At 38.0% G+C, this 20,489-nt stretch overlaps 1 protein-coding gene across 4 annotated transcripts in view; it reads right to left on the reverse strand.

Annotated features, from left to right (window-relative positions):
* Positions 1-20,489, reverse strand: part of samd4a (sterile alpha motif domain containing 4A) — a 161,204-nt gene that overhangs the window by 86,840 nt on the left and 53,875 nt on the right. For all 4 annotated transcript variants that reach the window (XM_061887307.1, XM_061887306.1, XM_061887305.1 and 1 more), the window contains exon 3: positions 18,474-19,043. In XM_061887307.1, the coding sequence (XP_061743291.1) occupies positions 18,474-19,043 (570 nt within the window). The remainder of the gene's footprint in view (positions 1-18,473; positions 19,044-20,489) is intronic.

Consider the following 20,489-nt stretch of genomic DNA (forward strand, 5'->3'; position numbering starts at 1 on the left):
TACTGTTACACCCCTACTAAACTAGCTACAAAACAACTTGAGCTAACATTGCTAATGTACTATGCACCCATTTATAACCTACTGTTATTAATTACCGATTCATTGTCACCTCCATTCTCATAAAGAACAGTCACCGTGTCCGCTATTTAAAGCATTTTTCCCCCGAAAAAAATCCATCTTTTTATGAAAGTTTGTGGTTGAAGCTGTACAAATCGCTACACACTCAAAGCAACTTCTTCACAGATGAAGGCAAATTGCCACAAATCATAAAAGTAAGGCACATTTTGAATCAGATGAGGCTAAAAGTTAGTGCAGTGACTTGTGCTGGTTAAAACAAACAAAGCATCTTCCTTCATTGGGTTTCATCGTCGACATGATTTTGTAGCACAGCCAGATATACGTACATTCAAATTGGCTGAGTCACTCAAGGGCGTTGAGGTAAATGTCTGCCATACATGGATAACCTGCTGACGTCACACTTCAACAAAATGTCACACTTGAACAAAATTCCAAATGTTTAGAATTAAGTTCCTGAATCCAGATGGATCTCTATTACAATCCCCAAAGAGGGCACTTTATGTTGATGATTAATTCTATGTGTAGAAATCTTTATTTATAATTAATTATAATTGGGGCGGTATAGCTCGGTTGGTAGAGCGGCCATGACAGCAACTTGAGGGTTGCAGGTTCGATCCCCGCTTCTCCCATCCTAGTCACTGCCGTTGTATCCTTGGGCAAGACACTTTACCCACCTGCTCCCAGTGCCACCCACACTGGTTTAAATGTAAAAATTAGGTATTGGGTTTCACTACGTAAAGCACTTTGAGTCACTAGAGAAAAAGTCACTAAAATCACTTTTTTTTTTTTTCAACAAGTTTTTAGTCATTTTTATAGCTTTTTTTTTTACAAATAGTTCAAGAAAGACCACTACAAATGAGCAATACTTTGCACTGTTATACCATTTAATAAATCAGATACTGATGACATAGTGTTGTATTTTACTTCTTTATCTCTTTTTTTCAACCAAAAATGCTTTGCTCTGATTAGGGGGTACTTGAATTAAAAAAAAAATGTTCACAGGGGAGACATCATTGAAAAAAGGTTGAAAACCACTGCATTTATCTATGTGGAAAATGTATCTAAAATTAAACAAAACTCATACAACATTGTAATGAAATAGCATTTTGTAGCACCAGAGTAATTTAGTAGAAATCCAACGAAAACAACTCGTTTTGAAGCGCATTTACCATAAATCATAAAACCCACGGTAATCTTATATCTAAGAACAAATTGTGACGAACAAAATTAAGCTGTTCAATTATATCTTGAGTTTATTTATTTCAACTCAATTAAATCGTACTGGTCTATAAAATAAACATTCATAAAATAAAAACTATTGACAGCTAATTCCTCCACCCCTTTCAAATTATAACTCCTTGGTATCTTAATACTATGGTATCTCAACCCATCCATGTATGTATGAACCAGCATTACCCATTTGACAAAAGATAATGAGTAGCAAACGCTGTACATGTTGCACATGCTGTCAAGAAAAAAGTATTGACTTCCTTTGTCAAGGTAGCACGAGTGTTGAAGCCGACAGCCAGACTACTTCTGCGACAGGAAATACTCCAGGCAACAAAAAATAGGGACAAACCAGAGTGTGTGGGAAAAGGACTTCCTTTGGCTGCTGTATGACACAACGCAGCAGCTCCTGCTTTGTAATTGTCGCAGGGAAGGGCCAACACAAATTTGAATAGACAACTCTCGTGTAGTAGTGAGTAGTAAGACTTTATTTAAGTAAATTGTAAGAAAACACCACATCACTGTCAAATGTTATTATTGTAAAACATATCCAGGTTGCTACAAAAATGGTTTTCAAATGCCACTTTTGAAGTTGTGACTAGTGAGCATGGTTAAAAGTTTTTTTTTCCATTAGCAGTTTGTTTAACAATAAGGCCAGGGCTCGTTGTTGGGTCGCCAAAAAACATTGGTTTCTCAGCTTTGGTCCTTATGGGCAGCAGGGGTACTCAGTTTTTTTTTTTTTTTTTATTCGTTTATTTGAACAGGGACAATGCACATTGATCAACATTGCTGTAAAAGCACAAGTTTTAGCTACAAAGCTAGTTTTCAACAATAGTCCCAGGGCAAGATGTACAAACCCCGTTTCCATATGAGTTGGGAAATTGTGTTAGATGGAAATATAAACGGAATACAATGATTTGCAAATCCTTTTCGACCCATATTCAATTGAATGCACCACAAAGACAAGATATTTGATGTTCAAACTCAGACTTTTTTTTTTTTTTTTGCAAATAATAATTAACTTAGAATTTATGGCTGCAACATGTGCCAAAGTAGTTGGGAAAAGGCATGTTCACCACTGTGTTACATCACCATTTCTTTTAACAACACTAAATAAACGTTTGGGAACTGAGGAAACTAATTGTTGAAGCTTTGAAATTGGAATTCTTTTTTATTCTTGTCCTATGTAAAGCTTCAGTCTTTCAACAGTCCGGGTTCTCCACTGTCGTATTTTACGCTTCATAATGCGCCACACATTTTCGATGAGGGACAGGTCTGGACTGCAGGCGGGCTAGGAAAGTACCCAAACTCTTTTTCTACAAAGCCATGCTGTTGTAACACGTGCTGAATGTGACTTGGCATTGTCTTGCTGAAATGAGCAGGAGCGTCCATGAAAAAGTTGGTGCTTGGATGGCAGCATATGTTGTTCCAAAACCTGTATATACCTTTCAGCATTAATGTTGCCTTCACAGATGTGTAAGTTACCCATGCCTTGGGCACTAATGCACCCCCATACCATCACAGATGCTGGTTTTTGAACTTTGCGTCAATAACAGTCTGTATGGTTCGCGTAGTCCGGATGACACAATGTCGAATATTTCCAAAAACAATTTGAAATGTGGGCTCGTCAGACCACAGAACACTTTTCCACTTTGCATCAGTCCATCTTGGATGATCTCGGGCCCAGAGAAGCCGGCGGTGTTTCTGGATGTTGTTGATAAATGGCTTTCGCTTTGCATAGTAGAGCTTTAACTTGCACTTACAGATGTAGAAACGAACTGACAGTGGTTTTCTGAAATGTTCCTAAACCAATGTGGTGATATCCTTTAGAGATTGATGTCGGTTTTTGATACGGTGCCGCCTGAGGGATCGAAGGTCACGGTCATTCAATGTTGGTTTCCGGCCATGCTGCTTACGTGGAGGGATTTCTCCAGATTCTCTGAACGTTTTGATGATATTATGGACCGTAGATGTTGAAATCCCTAAATTTCTTGCAATTGCACTTTAAGAAACGTTGTTCTTAAACTGTTTGACTATTTGCTCACGCAGTTGTGGACAAAGGGGTGTACCTCGCCCCATCCTTTCTTGTGAAAGACTGAGCATTTTTTGGGAAGCTGTTTTTTTTACCCAATCATGGCACCCACCTGTTCCCAATTAGCCTGCACATCAGTCGGATGTTTCAAATAAGCGTTTGATGAGCATTCCTTAACTTTATCAATATTTATTGCCACCTTTCCCAACTTCTTTGTCACGTGTTGCTGGCATCAAATTCTAAAGTTAATGATTATTTGCAAAAGAAAAAATGTTTATCAGTTTGAACATCAAATATGTTGTCTTTGTAGCATATGCAACTGAATATTGATTGAAAATGATTTGCAAATCATTGTATTCTGTTTGTATTTACATCTAACACAATTTCCCAACTCATATGGAAACGGGGTTTGTAGATTGCCAGGAGCAAACAATATTCAATTAAAACAACAATCATTAAGAGCATAATTAAAATAGTAAAACAACGTATTAATATCTCACACACATCTACAGCAACATTCAGCACAGGCACTATGCATTAAGCTTCAACGGCACCATGAACAATTACACACAGCAATAGTTACACTGAGAGCAGGCAGGAAGCACAAAGCAGCTAAATAAAATACATAAGAGACATTTACAAGTCCGATTCTCAAGTAACCATGATTTTCGGATCATTTTGATTTGCCTTAATGTATCAACATGGCGTATATGTGAAGGGATAATGTTCCACTGCCCTTACTGAGAAGGCCGACTGGCTGAAGGCACTTTGCCTGAAGGGAACATTCGGGTTGTGTGAGGAGGCCGATCTAGTTTGTCCCCTGCTCAGATGTACAAAATAAGAAAGCGGTGGTGGAGCCAAACTATGTAAGATTTTAAAAACCAGATTAGCATCATGAAATTTTACCAAATTTTACCAGTTCAGTAGCTGATATTTGTCAAATATATTACAGTGCTGATGACAAACAACATTTAATGTCCAGGGCTTTCAGAGCCTGCTTGTAGACCAGACTTGGGCAAATTAAGGTCTGGGGGCCACATGCCGCCCGTTGAGCTTTTCAATCTGGCCCGCCGGACATTCCCAAATAATTTTTTTAGATCTTTAAGATGGAAAGTGTAGCTGCCATTATGATGTGCAGTGATGTTCTCTACCGACTGTAAGTCTTGAACTATACAAAATATTTCAATGGTTGGAATCTGTGCTTATGGATGATATACCAGTTACTATGGTCATCTAATTAGTTATTATGGTAATGCAAGTCACAGTAGCTCAGACGAGGCACCAAGCACTGTGGGTGGAGAGCGTGTCCACAGACGCGGAAGGAGATTTCCACAAAAAAGTTCTAAAGCTTAGTCATATATCAGATATACCAGATTGTAGCTGAGTTTGTTTTGTACCCTTTGCGTTTATATTTCACTGTTTGTTGCATTGTTGTTGTGTTTCACTTGATTGTAAACTGTGTTGATCGAAAGGGGGTGTGACATTCATATTTTGTCAATATTCAGAGTTTTATCCTTCATAGAAAAATGTAAAATTACATTATGGTTTTTAAGGTGGTCTGTTATAACGTTTTTAGCATTCAATCAGACATTATTGTGAGGTTTTGTATTAGTGTTCATAAAAATAGATATACCGCCCCCAGACACATTTTTTTCTCTAAATGTGGCCCCTGAGTCAAAATAATTGCCCAGGCCTGTTATAGACAGAGCAGATCGGTTTCAGTGTTGTCTTACAGCCATGAGACCAGCTGGTGACACAGTACGACAAATGTGGAATTATCATTGTATTACAAAAATTATTTAGCAGTGTCTGTATTCAAACTCTGTCTGATATACTTGAAAATAGCAAGATTTAGTTTAGCCGTGCAAATTACTTTCTTGACATGCTTTTTAATGAATGTAAAATGATTCGCAAGTATTTATACAAAGTTACAAAGCGGATATTTTCTCCTGCAATGAGCACCAAAGGATCTGGTAAATCGGAGTTCTTCTTAGTACAAAACATACACTCTGTATTTTTAACATTTAAATGAAGACATGAGTTGTAAAACCATTTAGAAACAGACTCCATGGTTTTAGAGTTTTTTTTGCGACTTCCTGCTTGTCCTTCCCATGAATCATCTGTGTACATTTGTATTTCACATTCAAAGCACACAGAGGGCAGGTCATTGATGTAAAGACTAAATAAAAGTGGCCCCAAAATTAACCCATGTGGCACACCTACGTCATTAGAAAGATGACAGGCAAATTCATGTTTTAACCCTGACAGCTTGTGTTCTATCATCTCAATAATACTTCATCTAATGTATAACATCAGGAGAGAAATTAAATCCTGACAATTTTGAGATGAGAACATCATGACTAATGGTATCAAATGCCCTCTTTAAGTCCAGGAAAACAGCACCAACTACACCACCCTTGTCCAGCTTGGATTTTACATTCCCCCCCCCCAAAAAAAACGGCAGTGTTGGTGGAATGATTGGCTCTAAAACCAAACTGCATGGCATGTAGTCTGTACGGCGAGTTGTTATGATGGCCAATAGCTGGTCACACCTCTCATCCATCTTTGATACCAAAGGGAGAATGCTAATAGTTCTGTAGTTTGTGACCTCATTTGTTTTCCTGACTTAAAGACCGACGTGACAATGGCTGGCTTCCAGTATCTTAGGCACAGAGCCTGTCTAAAGGATGCATTTATTATTTTTGTGATAGGACCAGACAGTACCTCTCTGTGAGTTTTTAACAGTATGGAGTCCATTCCATATGCATCCTTAGATCTGGAGTTTTATAAGTACACTTATTAATTTGTCCACCTTTGATTGTGAGACTTCATTTAGAAAATGACACAGGATGGGTTGGACTCAAGGGTACATCTTGTATAGAGTCAGGAGGACTGTATGCTAACAGTTAAATAGACTGAACAAAATACTCGTTAAATGCAGACGCAATTTGCGAAGGATCTTCTGATAGATAACCATTTATCAGTATTTACAATTTACTGTCTGCAATTTTGTGGTCTTTTTCCATCATTGGTTTTAGCTGGTCCCACATAATTTTACAGTTTCCCTTCCCTTCTTGGATTTTAGTTTAAAAAAAAGGATGCTTTAGCATTCCTTAGCTCTGTTATTACTTTCATTCTGAGGGTCATATACCTGCACTTATCATTCACTTGTTTCGATTTTAATGCTGCTCTTAAGGCCAAACCTTTCTCTTTCGTCAATCTTTATGTGTTTGTTTATCCATGGGAGAATTGTTTTTTTTTTTCCAAACGTCTAAGTTTTGTTTCTTTTTTAGACTGTTTTAATATTAAGTTAATTGTAGAGATGAACATATGACATATCAGTTTCCACATCCATTCCTGACACCAATTCACCCCAGTTGATTTAATTAATTTTGTCATTGAAATTCTGAAGCTCATTTTTGGGAATTTTAAAATATCCACATTTAGTTTGATTGTATTTTCTTTTCAGTAAAATTTTGTAGATACAAGTGTTAGGTTATGATCAGATCAGAACAGTGATCGTGTTAAAAATATTTTGTTATCCTATCTGGCTTATTGCTAAACAGTATATCAATTTGGCTCTGGCTTATATGAGTTAACCTTGTTGGACCTTTAACAAGTTGTACAAGGTCATGTTTAATTGTTTGGGTCTTAAAGGCTTTTCTCATCATTTTATTTTCATACTCATTTAGTAATGCACTTTTCCACCACGCGTGGCAGTAATATCAAACAAAAAGAAGAAGTCTTGAGCTAAAGTCATGGAGAAGTGTAAAACATGAATACAGTGGTGAAGCTGTATTTTAATTTGTACTTTAATTTTATTCCAATCCAATCCACTTTATTTATATAGCACATTTAAAAAAACAATAGAAGTTTCACAAAGTGCTGCACAGAAGTTAAGACATATCTACAAGAATAGTCATTAATATAAAACTTTTAACTATAAATACATATAATACATCAGAGAAAATAAAATAGACTAAAATCAAACAAGTCTCATGCTGGTTTTAAACCCAAAGAGTAAAAATATGTTTTAAGACATGATTTAAAACTCATTAAAGAGGGAGCCGTCTGAATAGCAAGAGGGCTATTGTTCTAAAATTTTGGAGCCACAGCAGAAAATGCCCGATCACATCTGGATTTTAAACAGGTTTTTGGGAAACTGATCAGCTGACCTTACAGACCGTGTGGGGGTGTACATTTTTAAAAGGTCTGACATGTATTGTGGCGCTAACCCGTTAAGAGATTTAAAAACAAACAACAATGTTTTAAAATTAATTTTGAAATGAACTGGGAGCCAGTGAAGGGATGCTAAAATGGGGGGAATGTGTTCATGTTTTTTAGTGGTAGTTAAAAGGTGAGCAGCAGCATATTGAGCGTTTCAGGCCTGGTTCATTCCAACGCAAAGGGAGTTGCAGTAGTCCAAACGTGATGAAATAAAAGCATGGATTACCCCCTCAAAATTGTTAAAATATAAAAGTGATTTAATTTTTGCTAAAAGTCTTAGATGATAATAACGAGATCGTACAACCTGCTGCTCCAATTGAATTAAATTGACAGTATAGTTAAGATGATAGAGCCTATTATACAAAATACATAGAACAAAATTATTAAATGGACTTATTTCTGTCAGCAGAACTTGAACTTAAAAACATATTGAACAACGTAAAAGTACATTTGTTTCCCCAGTTGGAAAAACAAAGTCAGATGTGGTCTTTCTATTATCATCACATGATCACGACATGTGATGGGCGTGTATTTTCCATGCCATTTGAAGCTGAAATATTACCACAACAGGACATTTGGCTTTTTAAATTATATTTTTCCCTCCTAACTTTAGTTACTTTTCGGCACTTCTTACTGGCGAGTCGCGAGTAGACAGCCAGTCTGCATGTACTTCCTGTATGTGTGTGTAAAGTTGGCGGATCAATCTGCGCCCACCGAGACAAAGATTGTCAATGACTGAAATAAGGGCTCACTGCGTTCAGTTAATTCTACTGTTAAATAAACATGCTCAGTTGTTGAGAGCCATTGACTACCTGTCTGAAGCGAGAGACGAACAAACGTGAGGCTCAACAGTCCTGATTGGTAAACATGTCTGTCACTCTGATGCCAGTGATGTCAGAGAAAAAAAAAAGTGTTCGATGTAGAAACTAGGCGCTAGGACTGGGCGATATATCGCGAGTTTGTCTCTGTGCGATATAGAAATTGACTATATCGTGATATTCGAGTATACGTTCCCACTCAGTTGCTTTTAGCTGCTGGCATCACACTACAGGCTCTTCTTCACTCTTTCCTGTCTCTCCTTATCACAGACAGCAAGCGCACCTTCTTACACACGTCACATACTGTCACGTCATACGTCACATACGTTTACACCCTCGCGGAGCAGAGAGGTAGCAGCATGGGTAACGTTAGCTGTGATGCTAACGTTAGTGGTATAACGAAAGAAAGAAGGTGCGAATCTGGTAACAAATGAAGGAATAATTAATTACCAGGAAAACAGCAGGGGGTTCATCGTCTGCCGGTGGTTTGGCTTCAAGTGGGAATATGTCGAACAGACAACGGTAATTTGTCAAGTGTGGGGCAAAAGTGTTTCTACAAAAAGTAGCATTACTGCTAATATGTAGCATCATTTGAAAAAGTCACCTGCTAGAGAATGAAAAGTGCTTACTCCGCATATCAACATCTCCATTCGGTGCCACACCAACAAAATGCAGAGGCAACAATTTCCACATCAACACCGTATGAAAAAAATAGTCAATAACAAAAGGACGAACACTATTTATTGTCCTATTATGCAGCTCATTTTTATTTGACAGTTATTGAAATATCTTGTGTGACATCATGCACAAAAGTGCACTTTATTTGTTTTTAACTTTTGTAGTGGCGTTTTGTACAAAAAATGCTCTTTAATTTAGTGTTGTTTTGACATGTCATCTTAGTGACATCATGCACAAAAGTGCACTAATAGCTTGTTTTAAAATGTCTCTGACAATCTTGCACTTTCTGTTTTGAAATGACATGAATGTTTGTGCCACTGCGTAATAACTGTTTAATAAATACACTTTTGGTCAAATGACGTAGTTGTGATTTCCCTCTCTGCATAAAATGTTAAAAGTAGCATATATTAATGCAGTATGAAGAAGAAGGTTTTAATGTAGACACATAGAATCATCATACTGCTGTGATTATATGCATCAAGTGTTCATTCTAGGCTAAGGCAAAATATCGAGATATATATATGGTGTATTGCGATATGGCTTAAATATATCGAGATATTAAAAAAAGGCTGTATCGCCCACCCCTACTAGGCGCATATAGTTTATCAGGACCTAACGTGGGATTTTAAATCTATTAATGTAGTTGTAGATAGTGCAGTTAATCACTCAACACACTGGCTAACAATATTATAACTACTTACTAGCTTCTGCTTGAACACCACTTCCGTACGGTAGCACCACGGCTTTGTGGTTAAAATGTTAACATATAACCCTGGTAGCACACAGTATTCTTTAAGATTATGGAAGTAATTATGTGGATAAACTGTTGATAAATTGGTGAAGGACTAGAGCGTTGGTGTGCGTTGCTCTCTTTTCTAATCCTATACGCGGTCCTCTTACTGTTGGCGCTATGTATAGGACATTTTGCGCCCTGTTTAAAATAGGTGCCCAGCTAACATTACATGTTCCATTCCCTAAATATTAGCCATTTACCCTAAATACAGTCTCCCACAAAGGCTGCCTTACAAGGGAAAGGATGTATGGCATGCTCCACTGTGGCTTGGGCGAGAGCTCAGACTGTGAGCGGCGGTCAAGCTGATGGTCCCATCAATAGCCCGCTTGATGATGTGATAGGAAAAGAATATTCCAGTAAGAATGGTCATAACCACATTAACACAGCTGGAGCCTAAGACTTGTGTTGTTACTTATTTAGTACGGACAGTTGTTTACTCCCGACATAAATATTTCTCAAATAGTGGGGCGGGCCCGCATGGGGGCGCAGTACGACCCTGGGTAACATGCTTTATCAGTATAATGCTTCAAACCTGCTTCAAAAAGCTGTGATCTACAAAACGTGCTAATTGCAGCCATTAATCCAGACGTCCTCATTTGTTTACAAAATCAGCAAAAAATGTTTTATTTATTTTTGTTTAGTAGGTCAAAGTAGGGCTGGGTGATATGGCCTTTTTTTAATAAATCCATATTTTTAGGCCATATCGCGATACACGATATATATCTCGATATTTTGCCTTAGCCTTGAATGAACACTTGATACATATAATCACAGCAGTCTGATGATTGTATGCATCTACATTAAAACATTCTTATTCATACTGCATTAATAAATGCTTATTTTAAACTTTCATGCAGAGAAGGAAATCACAACTAAATCAACTGACCAAAACTGTATTTATTAAACAGCTGTTAGCAGGTGACTTTTCAAATGATGCTAAATATTAGCAGTAATGCTACTTTTGGGAGCAACACTTGTGCGCCACAAATTGACAAATAAAAGTTGTCTGTTCGTCATCTTTCCGCTTGAAGCCGAACGCCTTCTTTCTTTCGTATTACCACTCGCACCGCTTTGCTAGCATCACGGCTAACATTAGCCATGCTGCTACCTCTCTGCTCCGTGAGGGCGTATATGTATGTGACGTATGACGTGATTGTATGTGATGTACTGTATGTAAGAAGGTGCGCTTACTGCCTGTGAGAAGGAGACACAAGGAGTGGGAAGAGCCTGTAGTGTAATGCCCGCAGCTAAAAGCAACTGTGTGAGAACGTATATTCGAATATCACGATATAGTTATTTTCTATATTGCACAGAGACAAACCTGCGCCCAACCCTAGGTCAAAGTGTTTTATATATTATGTTACTTAATGTTGCTCACTTGCTCATCAATTTGAAGGTACTATTATTTATTGAGTTCACTACATTTTTCTGTATCAAATGGTTTAAGTTGGTCAAAAAAAATCCATAATTTCAAAGGGAATTGCACTTTTTTGGGGGAATTTTTGCCCATCGTTCACAATCATTATGAAAGACATGACGACGGATGGATTTTTTTTCAAATGCATTCTAAATATTAAATGAAGGTTAATAAATGTAAATAAACGTTAACAAAAAAAAGGTCCGCTTATAGCGGAGACAAAAGGAGCTCCATTATTTCGCCCATAAAATCCAATACATAACCATTCAAAAAGCGCCAACGGTACTCAATTTACATTTCGGGACTTGAATATTAACCAAGTATTAGTGATATTGTTATTATAAGCGCTAATGCAGACAAACTATTTATAGCGGCTCGATGATCACATGCTTGTGTGCCTATGTTTACATTACATTCTTTCTTTCACACAGGTTGTGAATTTAACAGGTGAGTAAATTATCAGTTATAAACTTAGAGAAGAGGTAAGATTATATAAGTTTCACTTCTTCTCACTCCTTCGAATGTAGGAATCGTGCAAATGTAACCTTGTAATGTAACTTAAAAAGTACATTAGGGATGCATCGTAATTAAAACCCTTGGCTAAGACCAAAACACAGAGAGGAATTATTAGGCCAATTATTACACCAATTATTTCTACCCTAGCTTACGGGTCTTTCTGGGATATATTGAAGTATGTCCACACCGCAGATATGGTGCCTCCACTCCAGACAAAGGATGGGCTGGTATGAGATGCTGACAGTATGATAACCTTTGGAAAAAATATCAGGGTTTCACGTTACGGTTCTATAAATATAGCTTTGAAATGTTGTTTTAAGACGTCTTTATTAAAAAGAAGAGAAAAGTATATACAGCTTAACAGTAATTGTTATACATTATAATATAACATGATAAAAGTGGAGCATGTGTATTAAAAAGAGATCACAAAAAAATACGGAATTATTTTCAAATAAATTCTTAAAGGCCTACTGAAACCCACTACTACCCACCACGCAGTCTGATAGTTTATACATCAATAATGACAAATTAACATTGCAACACATGCCAATACGTTTTTTTTAGTTTACTAAATTACAATTTTAAATTTCCCGGGAGTTTCGTTCTGGAAACGTCGTGTAATGATGACGTGTACGCAGGACGTCACGTGTTTTTAGGAAGTATGAGGACTACGCACACACACAGGTAAAAGTCGTCTGCTTTAACGGCATAATCACACAGTATTTTGGAGATCTGTGTTCCTGAATCTTTTGCAATTTGTTCAATTAATATTGGAGAAGTCACTAGAAAGATGGAGTTGGGAAGCTTTAGCCTTTAGCCACGCAAACACACGGTGATTCCTTGTTTAAAATTCCCGGAGCTGAAACTTTACTATGGATCAGAGCGCGGTCAAGCAGACATGGATCCCAACCGAATGTCAACCAGCAGGTTTCGGTGAGAAAATTGTGCTTAAAAAGTCGCCACTTACCGGATATCAGCTGAGTTTGTGTCGTCCGTAGAGCTGCCGTCTACACTCCTGAGACATGGCGTCAAGACACCCGTGGACAAACCCCTCCGACTATCAGGTAATATTAAACTCACTAAAACACTAGCAACACAATAGAAAGATAAGGGATTTCCCAGAATTATCCTAGTAAATGTGTCTAAAAACATCGGAATACGTCCCAATGCTATCGCGTTTTTGTTTTTTTTCCTAGTCCGTCGCTATTAATATCCTCAAACACGAATCTTTCATCCTCGCTCAAATTATTGGGGAAATTGTCGTTTTCTCGGTCGGAATAACTGTTTTTGTTGGAGGCTCCCATTAAAATCAATGTGAATATGTGAGGAGCCCCCACACTTGCGACGGCATCGTCTGCGACTTCCGGTAAAGGCGAGGCTTTTTCAGGAAGTACCAAAAGTGGCGAACTTTATCGGCAATTTTCTCTACTAAATCCTTTCAGCAAAAATATGGCAATATCGCGACATGATCAAGTATGACACATAGAATGGACCTGCTATTCCCGTTTAAATAAGAAAATCTCATTTCAGTAGGCCTTTAAGTAAAGCCAACTGTTGCTAAACCTGCAACTTAAGTGACAAAAAAAAATGTTCTTCATAAAAAACGAAGAAAAACAAAAAACGTAAATAATTGCAATTACCGAGCGGTTCAAGAAGATTACACACCGTGAAAGACACTTGTTATAGTAAGATTTAAAAATTGAATAAATAAAAGTATGTCGAAGCTTAAAACTGAATCTCAACATGTTTTGAGGAGGAAGGAACATTATTGTTATTGCGCAAGTACAACAAAATTTAATTTTGATGACTTGTTTACAACTTATCAACGAGAGTGCTTTGGAGTTATGTATATTTGAGGACTTTTGACTACTTTGTTGACTAAATTGTAAATTTATTTCAGCGTCAAAGTAAAATATTACAATATTACTTAACCCTGTGCTAAACAGAAGATTTAGACATTTTTAAAGTTCAAGCAATCAGCCTCCATCGGCTGTCAACAGCCATCACCCTAAGTAGGAAGGACGTTTGTCCAGAGTAGGCGTGGGGCTGGTCACTATAGTAAGGTACACTTGGTATTAAAAATATACAACTTCAAAGCCACTACCACCGAAAAGATTGCAATGCTAATTTTCAGTAGCCTGTAATTGGACTGGTCCATTTTAGGTTGGCATTAAGCTAGCGGCATAGGAGCCAACCTCTATCTCGTATGATTGTACTGCTTTTTTTTAAAGTTTATTCTAAACCGTAATGTTGATATAACATAATTTCTAGATGTATGTGCACTTCATGTATATATTCATGTACAGTACTTTTCTTGAGTGCTTAGTTCTACAGTAACTTCATTGTGGAGACTAAAAACAACTACAAATTAAATGTTTTTCCATCTCTAATTTAACGGTTTACTTACTTGCCAAGCTGAATTCCACATTCAAGTAAGGGAAGATTAATATCTGTTAACAAACCAGGGTTGTACAAACTGCAGCTGTGTTACACTGCAGTAACAAAAAAGGTAGCAACAATTGCAAAATACACGACACAAAATAAAACAATATAAGAAAAAGAAAATGAAAAGATATGTCAATACTAATAAGTAATCATATTTATGTTTAAATAAAATGTTTTAGCCTTATTAAAGAGAACCTGAAGCATAGCCAATTATGCAAATTTTACAATGACGTCTTATTGACACCGCCCCGGTCCCGCCTCCACCACACCCCTGGCCAATATGAGGTCAATAAAATCAGATCGGGATCAGAGGCCCAACATGTTGATCAGTGTATCCCTAAAACATATTTTGAAAAATGACTACCTGTATGCTTCAACTTAAAATACTAGTTATAACAATACTAATATACAGTTTATTGTAAAATATTTTTGCAAGAACCCATCCATCCATCCATTTTCTACCCCTTTGGGTAGTGGGGGGCGCTGGAGCCTATCTCAGCTACAGTTGGGCGGAAGGTGGTGTACACCCTGGACAAGTCGCCACCTCATCGCAGGGCCAACAAAGATAAACAGACAACATTCACACTGACTTTCACACACTAAGGCCAATTTAGCGTTGCCAATCAACCCTTCCCCAGGTGCATGTCTTTGGAGGTGGGAGGAAGCCGAAATACCCGGAGGCAACCCACGCAGTCACGGGGAGAACATGCAAACTCCACACAGAAAGATCCAGAGCCCGGGATTGAACCCAGGACTACTCAGGACCTTCGTATTGTGAGGCGGACGCACTAACACCTCTGCCAACGTGCTACCGTTTTGCAAGAACCACAACTCATAAATAGTGATGGTGAATTATTGGGATATATATTGTATTCCGGGGTGTTAGAAATAACAACGATGTACACTAAACAGAACCAAAACGGCGTCACAGAACATAAGATCCAACTGGAGATTTTGTGACTTGTTCCACCCGTAACCTGTACTAATTTCCCCAAATACATTGAGTAAAGGCAACCCGGGTTCATGTGTTTTGAAACCCTTAGCTCTTATGTGAAGGTCTTAGGCCTGCTAGCAGTCAAACATTCAAGATGATATTTCTCGTGGCTGCCAGCATAGTTTTAAATATGTATTTATTTATAAACCTCAGCTGTTTCTTTCATGTACCAGAAAGAAAAAAAAACACAGAGAGCTCATGCATTCTTGTCTGGAAATATCCTGCTCTAACCATACTTACGTTCAGTTTCAACAGGCCAGCCTTATCACTGCATTGTTACACACGCTGTAGCGAGCTTAAAAAAACAGTGATTTCTTTAAAAGGGGGTTACACAATGTTTTGTTTGTAGAATTCATTACATGCTGCGTGCAGACAAGCGAGTCAGCAACCAAAAAAATGATTATCTATTCTGATTTTAAATTGATTCCTAATTTCAAAAAAATCTATGTATTTATTTAAAATTTTTCTTAAATTTTTTAAAGAATACATTTTTTCATAGACGTTATTAGTTCATCTCCCTCTTTACCCGCTGCATATAAACGTCAGCAACTACCAAAAGGTGGCTTTGTAACGTGTAACCTGATAATTTGAAAAGTTTTTATTAAAATTACTGTACCAAATAATAAATTACAATAATTTATTCTGAATTAATTCGTCACCCAAATATTTGGAATCGGATCGAATCGAGAGATGATTTCAACATTTATTAAAAACTCAAAATATTGATGGGGTTCATATGCTTATTGTATCTTCTTCTAAAGCAGGCCTGGGCAATTATTTTGACTCGGAGGCCACATTTAGAGAAAAACATGTCTCTGGGGGCCGGTATATCTATTTTTAGGAAGGCTAATACAAAACCTCGCAATAATGTCAGATCGAATGCTAAAAACGTTATGACAGACCGCCTCAAAAAACGGAATGCAATTTTACATTTCTTTAATGGAAGAGACACCCAGAATGTACATGAAAATAAAGAATGTGGGATTTACAATATTAACTATGAAGGATAAAACACTGAATATTGACAACATATGATCGTCGCCCCTCCTCTACATCCACATATTTTACAATCAAGCGAAACGCAACAAAAATGCAACAAACAGCGGAATATGAATGCGGAGGGTAAAAAAAACCCTGATAAATCACTAAGCTTTAGAACTTTGTTGTAAAAATCTACTTCCGCGTCTGTCCCTGACACCCACATTTCAGGCTCTGGAAACACTCTGTGGAAACACTCCCCACCCACACAGCTTGGTGCCTTGTCTGAGCTGCAGTGACTTACATAACCATAGTAACTAATTAGATGACCATAGTAACTAACTAAATGACCATAGTAACTAATTAGATGACCATAGTAACTAGTATATCATGCAAAAGTGTAGATTCCAACCATTGACATACTTTGTATAGTTGAAGACTTCCGGTCATGTGAAAACATCACTGCCTATCATAATGGCAGCTACACTTTCCATCTTAAAGATCTAAAAAAAATTATTTGGGAATGTCCGGCGGGCCAGATTGAAAGGCTTAAAGGGCCGCATGTGGCTCACAGGCTTTATATTGCCCAGGTGTGTTCTAAAGAGAAGTAGAAGTGGACGCAGCTATATTTTTATTTTTACAGATCACAACCATCATGATGCTACAAGGAAAGTATGACATAGTAAACGCAATGCATTGTGGGTCTAGTGGGCTTCTGCTAAATGCGAGACTTTCTGCTAAAGTTCTTGTTTTTTTTCTTTGACAAGTTCAAAACATGGCGCAAACATGCGACATCAATCACTTCAGGAGAAAAAAAAAGGATTTGGTGAGATTTTTCTCATTTATAACGTGAAAGCAAAGCCAATAAATTCAGGTTAGTGAGCTAATAAAGACAGCAAATGGCCTGGATAGCAGCCAGGAGACAACCAAACATCACTTTTAACAACATGATGTTCATGTTGGTGTGTTTACAGCATTTTTAGTCTGGCATGTTTGAATTGAAGCATGTTTTTTTCCGTTCCAGATGTAACATTTAGTAGGCTATTAGCATTGCTAGCGACAAACAACATTCAGTATTTTGGGAAAAAGCATGCTTTCAGTTTATTTTTAGTCATGAGTAAGCACAAATGTATTATTTTTGGAGCAGTAGTACAGTGATCAAAGTATTAAAAGTAATAATGGTCTTATTTTTTCAGAGAAACCTTATGACGCCGGGTGCCCTCACTCCATCTCAGACACATGAGAGGTGAAAGTCAAAGATTGCGTGCAATTTGAACGGACAATGAGCCTTAACAGACTTTGCATATTGAAATTCTTCACTGGTATAAAAATGGACTTGTTGATGAGACATGGACAAGTTTGGCTTCCACAATAGCGGCAGTTTACTTAAATCTCTTGTCTATTGGACGTGCTCACATAGCTCAATTCCACAATATTTACGTAATTTTTCAAGGTAACTAGCCATTGCAATAGAGTACAGTTTGTCTCAATACCGCCCCTTTATTTATTTTTTTATTCTTTATGATCCATTTTAATTCAGTTTGTTGCTCTCTCTTACAATATCGCAGGTACAGTACAGCCATGTAAACAAAACCTTTGGCCACCAAAAATGGCAACTGTGGCCCCACAAAGCATTGCAAAATCACAAGCCTTTTCGAAAAGACTCAAGTGCTATAATATAGTACTTGGTCACTGATTGCATGTCTGGTTGACAAATACAGAGACTACCTATAGTTATAGTTGCACTCTAGGAGCATCAAATGGAAGTCATAATCCAAAATCCTCTGCTGCTCATTATAGCAGCACAACAGCAGAATATCGACTTGTAACTACCATTAATATTATAAGTATATCATTTCTATTTTTTAGAGTAGATTTTTTTTTTAACTTTGTTTTCACGTAACAAATTATTTTACTATGTGATTGGTTGGCAACCAGGCCTTGGTGTACTCCTCTCACCAGTAGTCGAACTAAAGTCATCAAAACCAATAGGGGGTAATCTGTTATGTTGACTACTTGACTCATTACACAATGTAAAGCTCTACACTCCTAACAAGGGTTAGAACAAGAACAACTACATTACCCTCTGACATTAGGGAGTATAGTTATAGTTTAACAACAAAAGAAATGTGTTCATACAGCATGTTGGAAATAAACCTACTCTGTACGAAGGTGGAGCCAGCTCTCAACCAAAGCAATACAACCGGAAAGGACAAGCAGAGTAATAGCAAATAATTAAACTGATAGCAAAGAGAAAGGACTTCACTTACTTGCGTTACTACTTCCACCAGTTCCAACTGTGTTGATGGTTGCTGGTACAGAGGATGATGGGTAAAGAGGCAGGTGCCCATTCTCACATCCCTGTTGTTGCCAGCCTCCACCCAATCCTGAATCCCTGGAGTTCTGCCACCCATTTAGGCGATCGTCTGACCCATACCGCTGGTGGTGGTGCGAAGAGTACAGGTTAACTGAAGAAGAACTGTTGGTGGAGGATCCTGATGATGTAAGGGTGGACGGCGGAGTGGATTGACGATTATGCGGAGATGGCCTTTCCAGTGAGTCTCCCCTTGCGGCGGCCCTCTCCTCCAGGTGGTTGAGCCACAGAGCCAATGCGGCACGGTCCTCTAGGGAAGTGGCAGGGTGGATGAGGGCGTACGATAAGAGTTGGCGAGACTCTTCCAGGTGACGGCCATGCTCAATAGTGTGAGCAAGGATGCGCGGTAGCAGGCGCATGTACTCTCCTTTGGCTTCTACGTTGCCTGGTTTGAGTAGTGGCAAATGGGTGAGGACAAGTGAGATGACTTGTTCTTTTGTCTCGCCTTGCCACTGGCTGATGGCCTCTGTAGAGAAAAAGAAAGCAGGAATAAGATTGTTACGCCGATGAAAAAAATGCTAGATGTTCTATACTCTAATTGTTTTGAATCCACAAAATTGAATAAACAACAGCACTGATTTAATTGTAGGTATACAGTATTCCAATGTGTATTCTTTGCTCGTGATGTTCTCTTTTTTGATTTTTTTTAAGGCGTCCTTAAGTAAGACTCAAAAGAAATCCACACAGACTGGAAAATTGCAGTAATAAAGTATACAAATGATGAGTGATTAAAAGGCTGTGTATGTCACAGTTTAAATTTGAGCACTGCGGACATTCCCTACCCTAACAATGTTACTCTATGTTTAACAAAATACACCTGACACCATGTCTGAAGATATCATGATCTACTTTGTGGTAACAGCTCACTGGGTTCTTCAGAATGGACAGTGGCAACACCGATGAGGCACATGAAAACCCACAGACACAATGCCTTCCAAATAGGGCTGGGCGATATACTCGATATATCGCGGGTTTGTCTCTGTGCAATTTAGAAAATTACTATATCGTGATATTCGAGTATACGTTCTCACGCAGTTGCTTTTAGCTGCGGGCATTACATTACAGGCTCTTCTCACTCTTTCTTGTCTCTCCTCACAGACAAGTGCACCTTCTTACACACGTCACATACTGTCACGTCATACATCACATACTGTACGTATACGCCCTCGCGGAGCAGAGAGGTAGCAGCATGACTAACGTTAGCTGTGATGCTAGCAGAGCCGTGCGAGTGGTAATACGAGAGAAAGAAGGTGCGAATGAAGGAAGAAGTAATTCACAAGAAAAACAGGGGGGTCCATCGTCTGGCAGTGGTTTGGCTTCAAGTGGGAATATGTCGAACAGACAACCGTAATAAGTTAAGCATGCGGCAAAAGCGTAGCAATAAAAAGTAGCATTACAGCTAATATGTAGCATCATTTGAAAAGTCACCTGCTAGAGAATGAAGAGTGTTTACTCCGCATGTCAACATCTTCGTTCGGTGCAACACGGCCACACCATCAAAATGCCAAGGCAAATATTTCCAGATCAACACCGTAATGAAAAAAATAGTCAACAACAGAATTGAATAATGTCAGTAGTAAACCTGCCACATAGTGAAGGACAAACACTATTTGATTTCCTATTATGCAGCTCATTTTTATTTGACACTTAAAATGTATCTGACAATCTTGCACTATCCGTTTTGGAAATGAAATGAAAGTTTATGCTATTGCTTAATAACTGTTTAATAAATACAGTTTTGGTCAATTGACTTAGTTATGATTTCCCTCTCTGCATGATAGTTTAAAATTAGCATATGTTAATGCAGTATGAACAAGAATGTTTTAATGTAGACACATAGAATCATCATACTGCTGTGATTATACGCATCAAGTGTTCATTCAAGGCCAAGGCAAAATATCGAGATATATAT

Source organism: Nerophis ophidion, linkage group LG25 (assembly GCF_033978795.1).
Source record: "Nerophis ophidion isolate RoL-2023_Sa linkage group LG25, RoL_Noph_v1.0, whole genome shotgun sequence".
Taxonomy (NCBI): domain Eukaryota; kingdom Metazoa; phylum Chordata; class Actinopteri; order Syngnathiformes; family Syngnathidae; genus Nerophis; species Nerophis ophidion.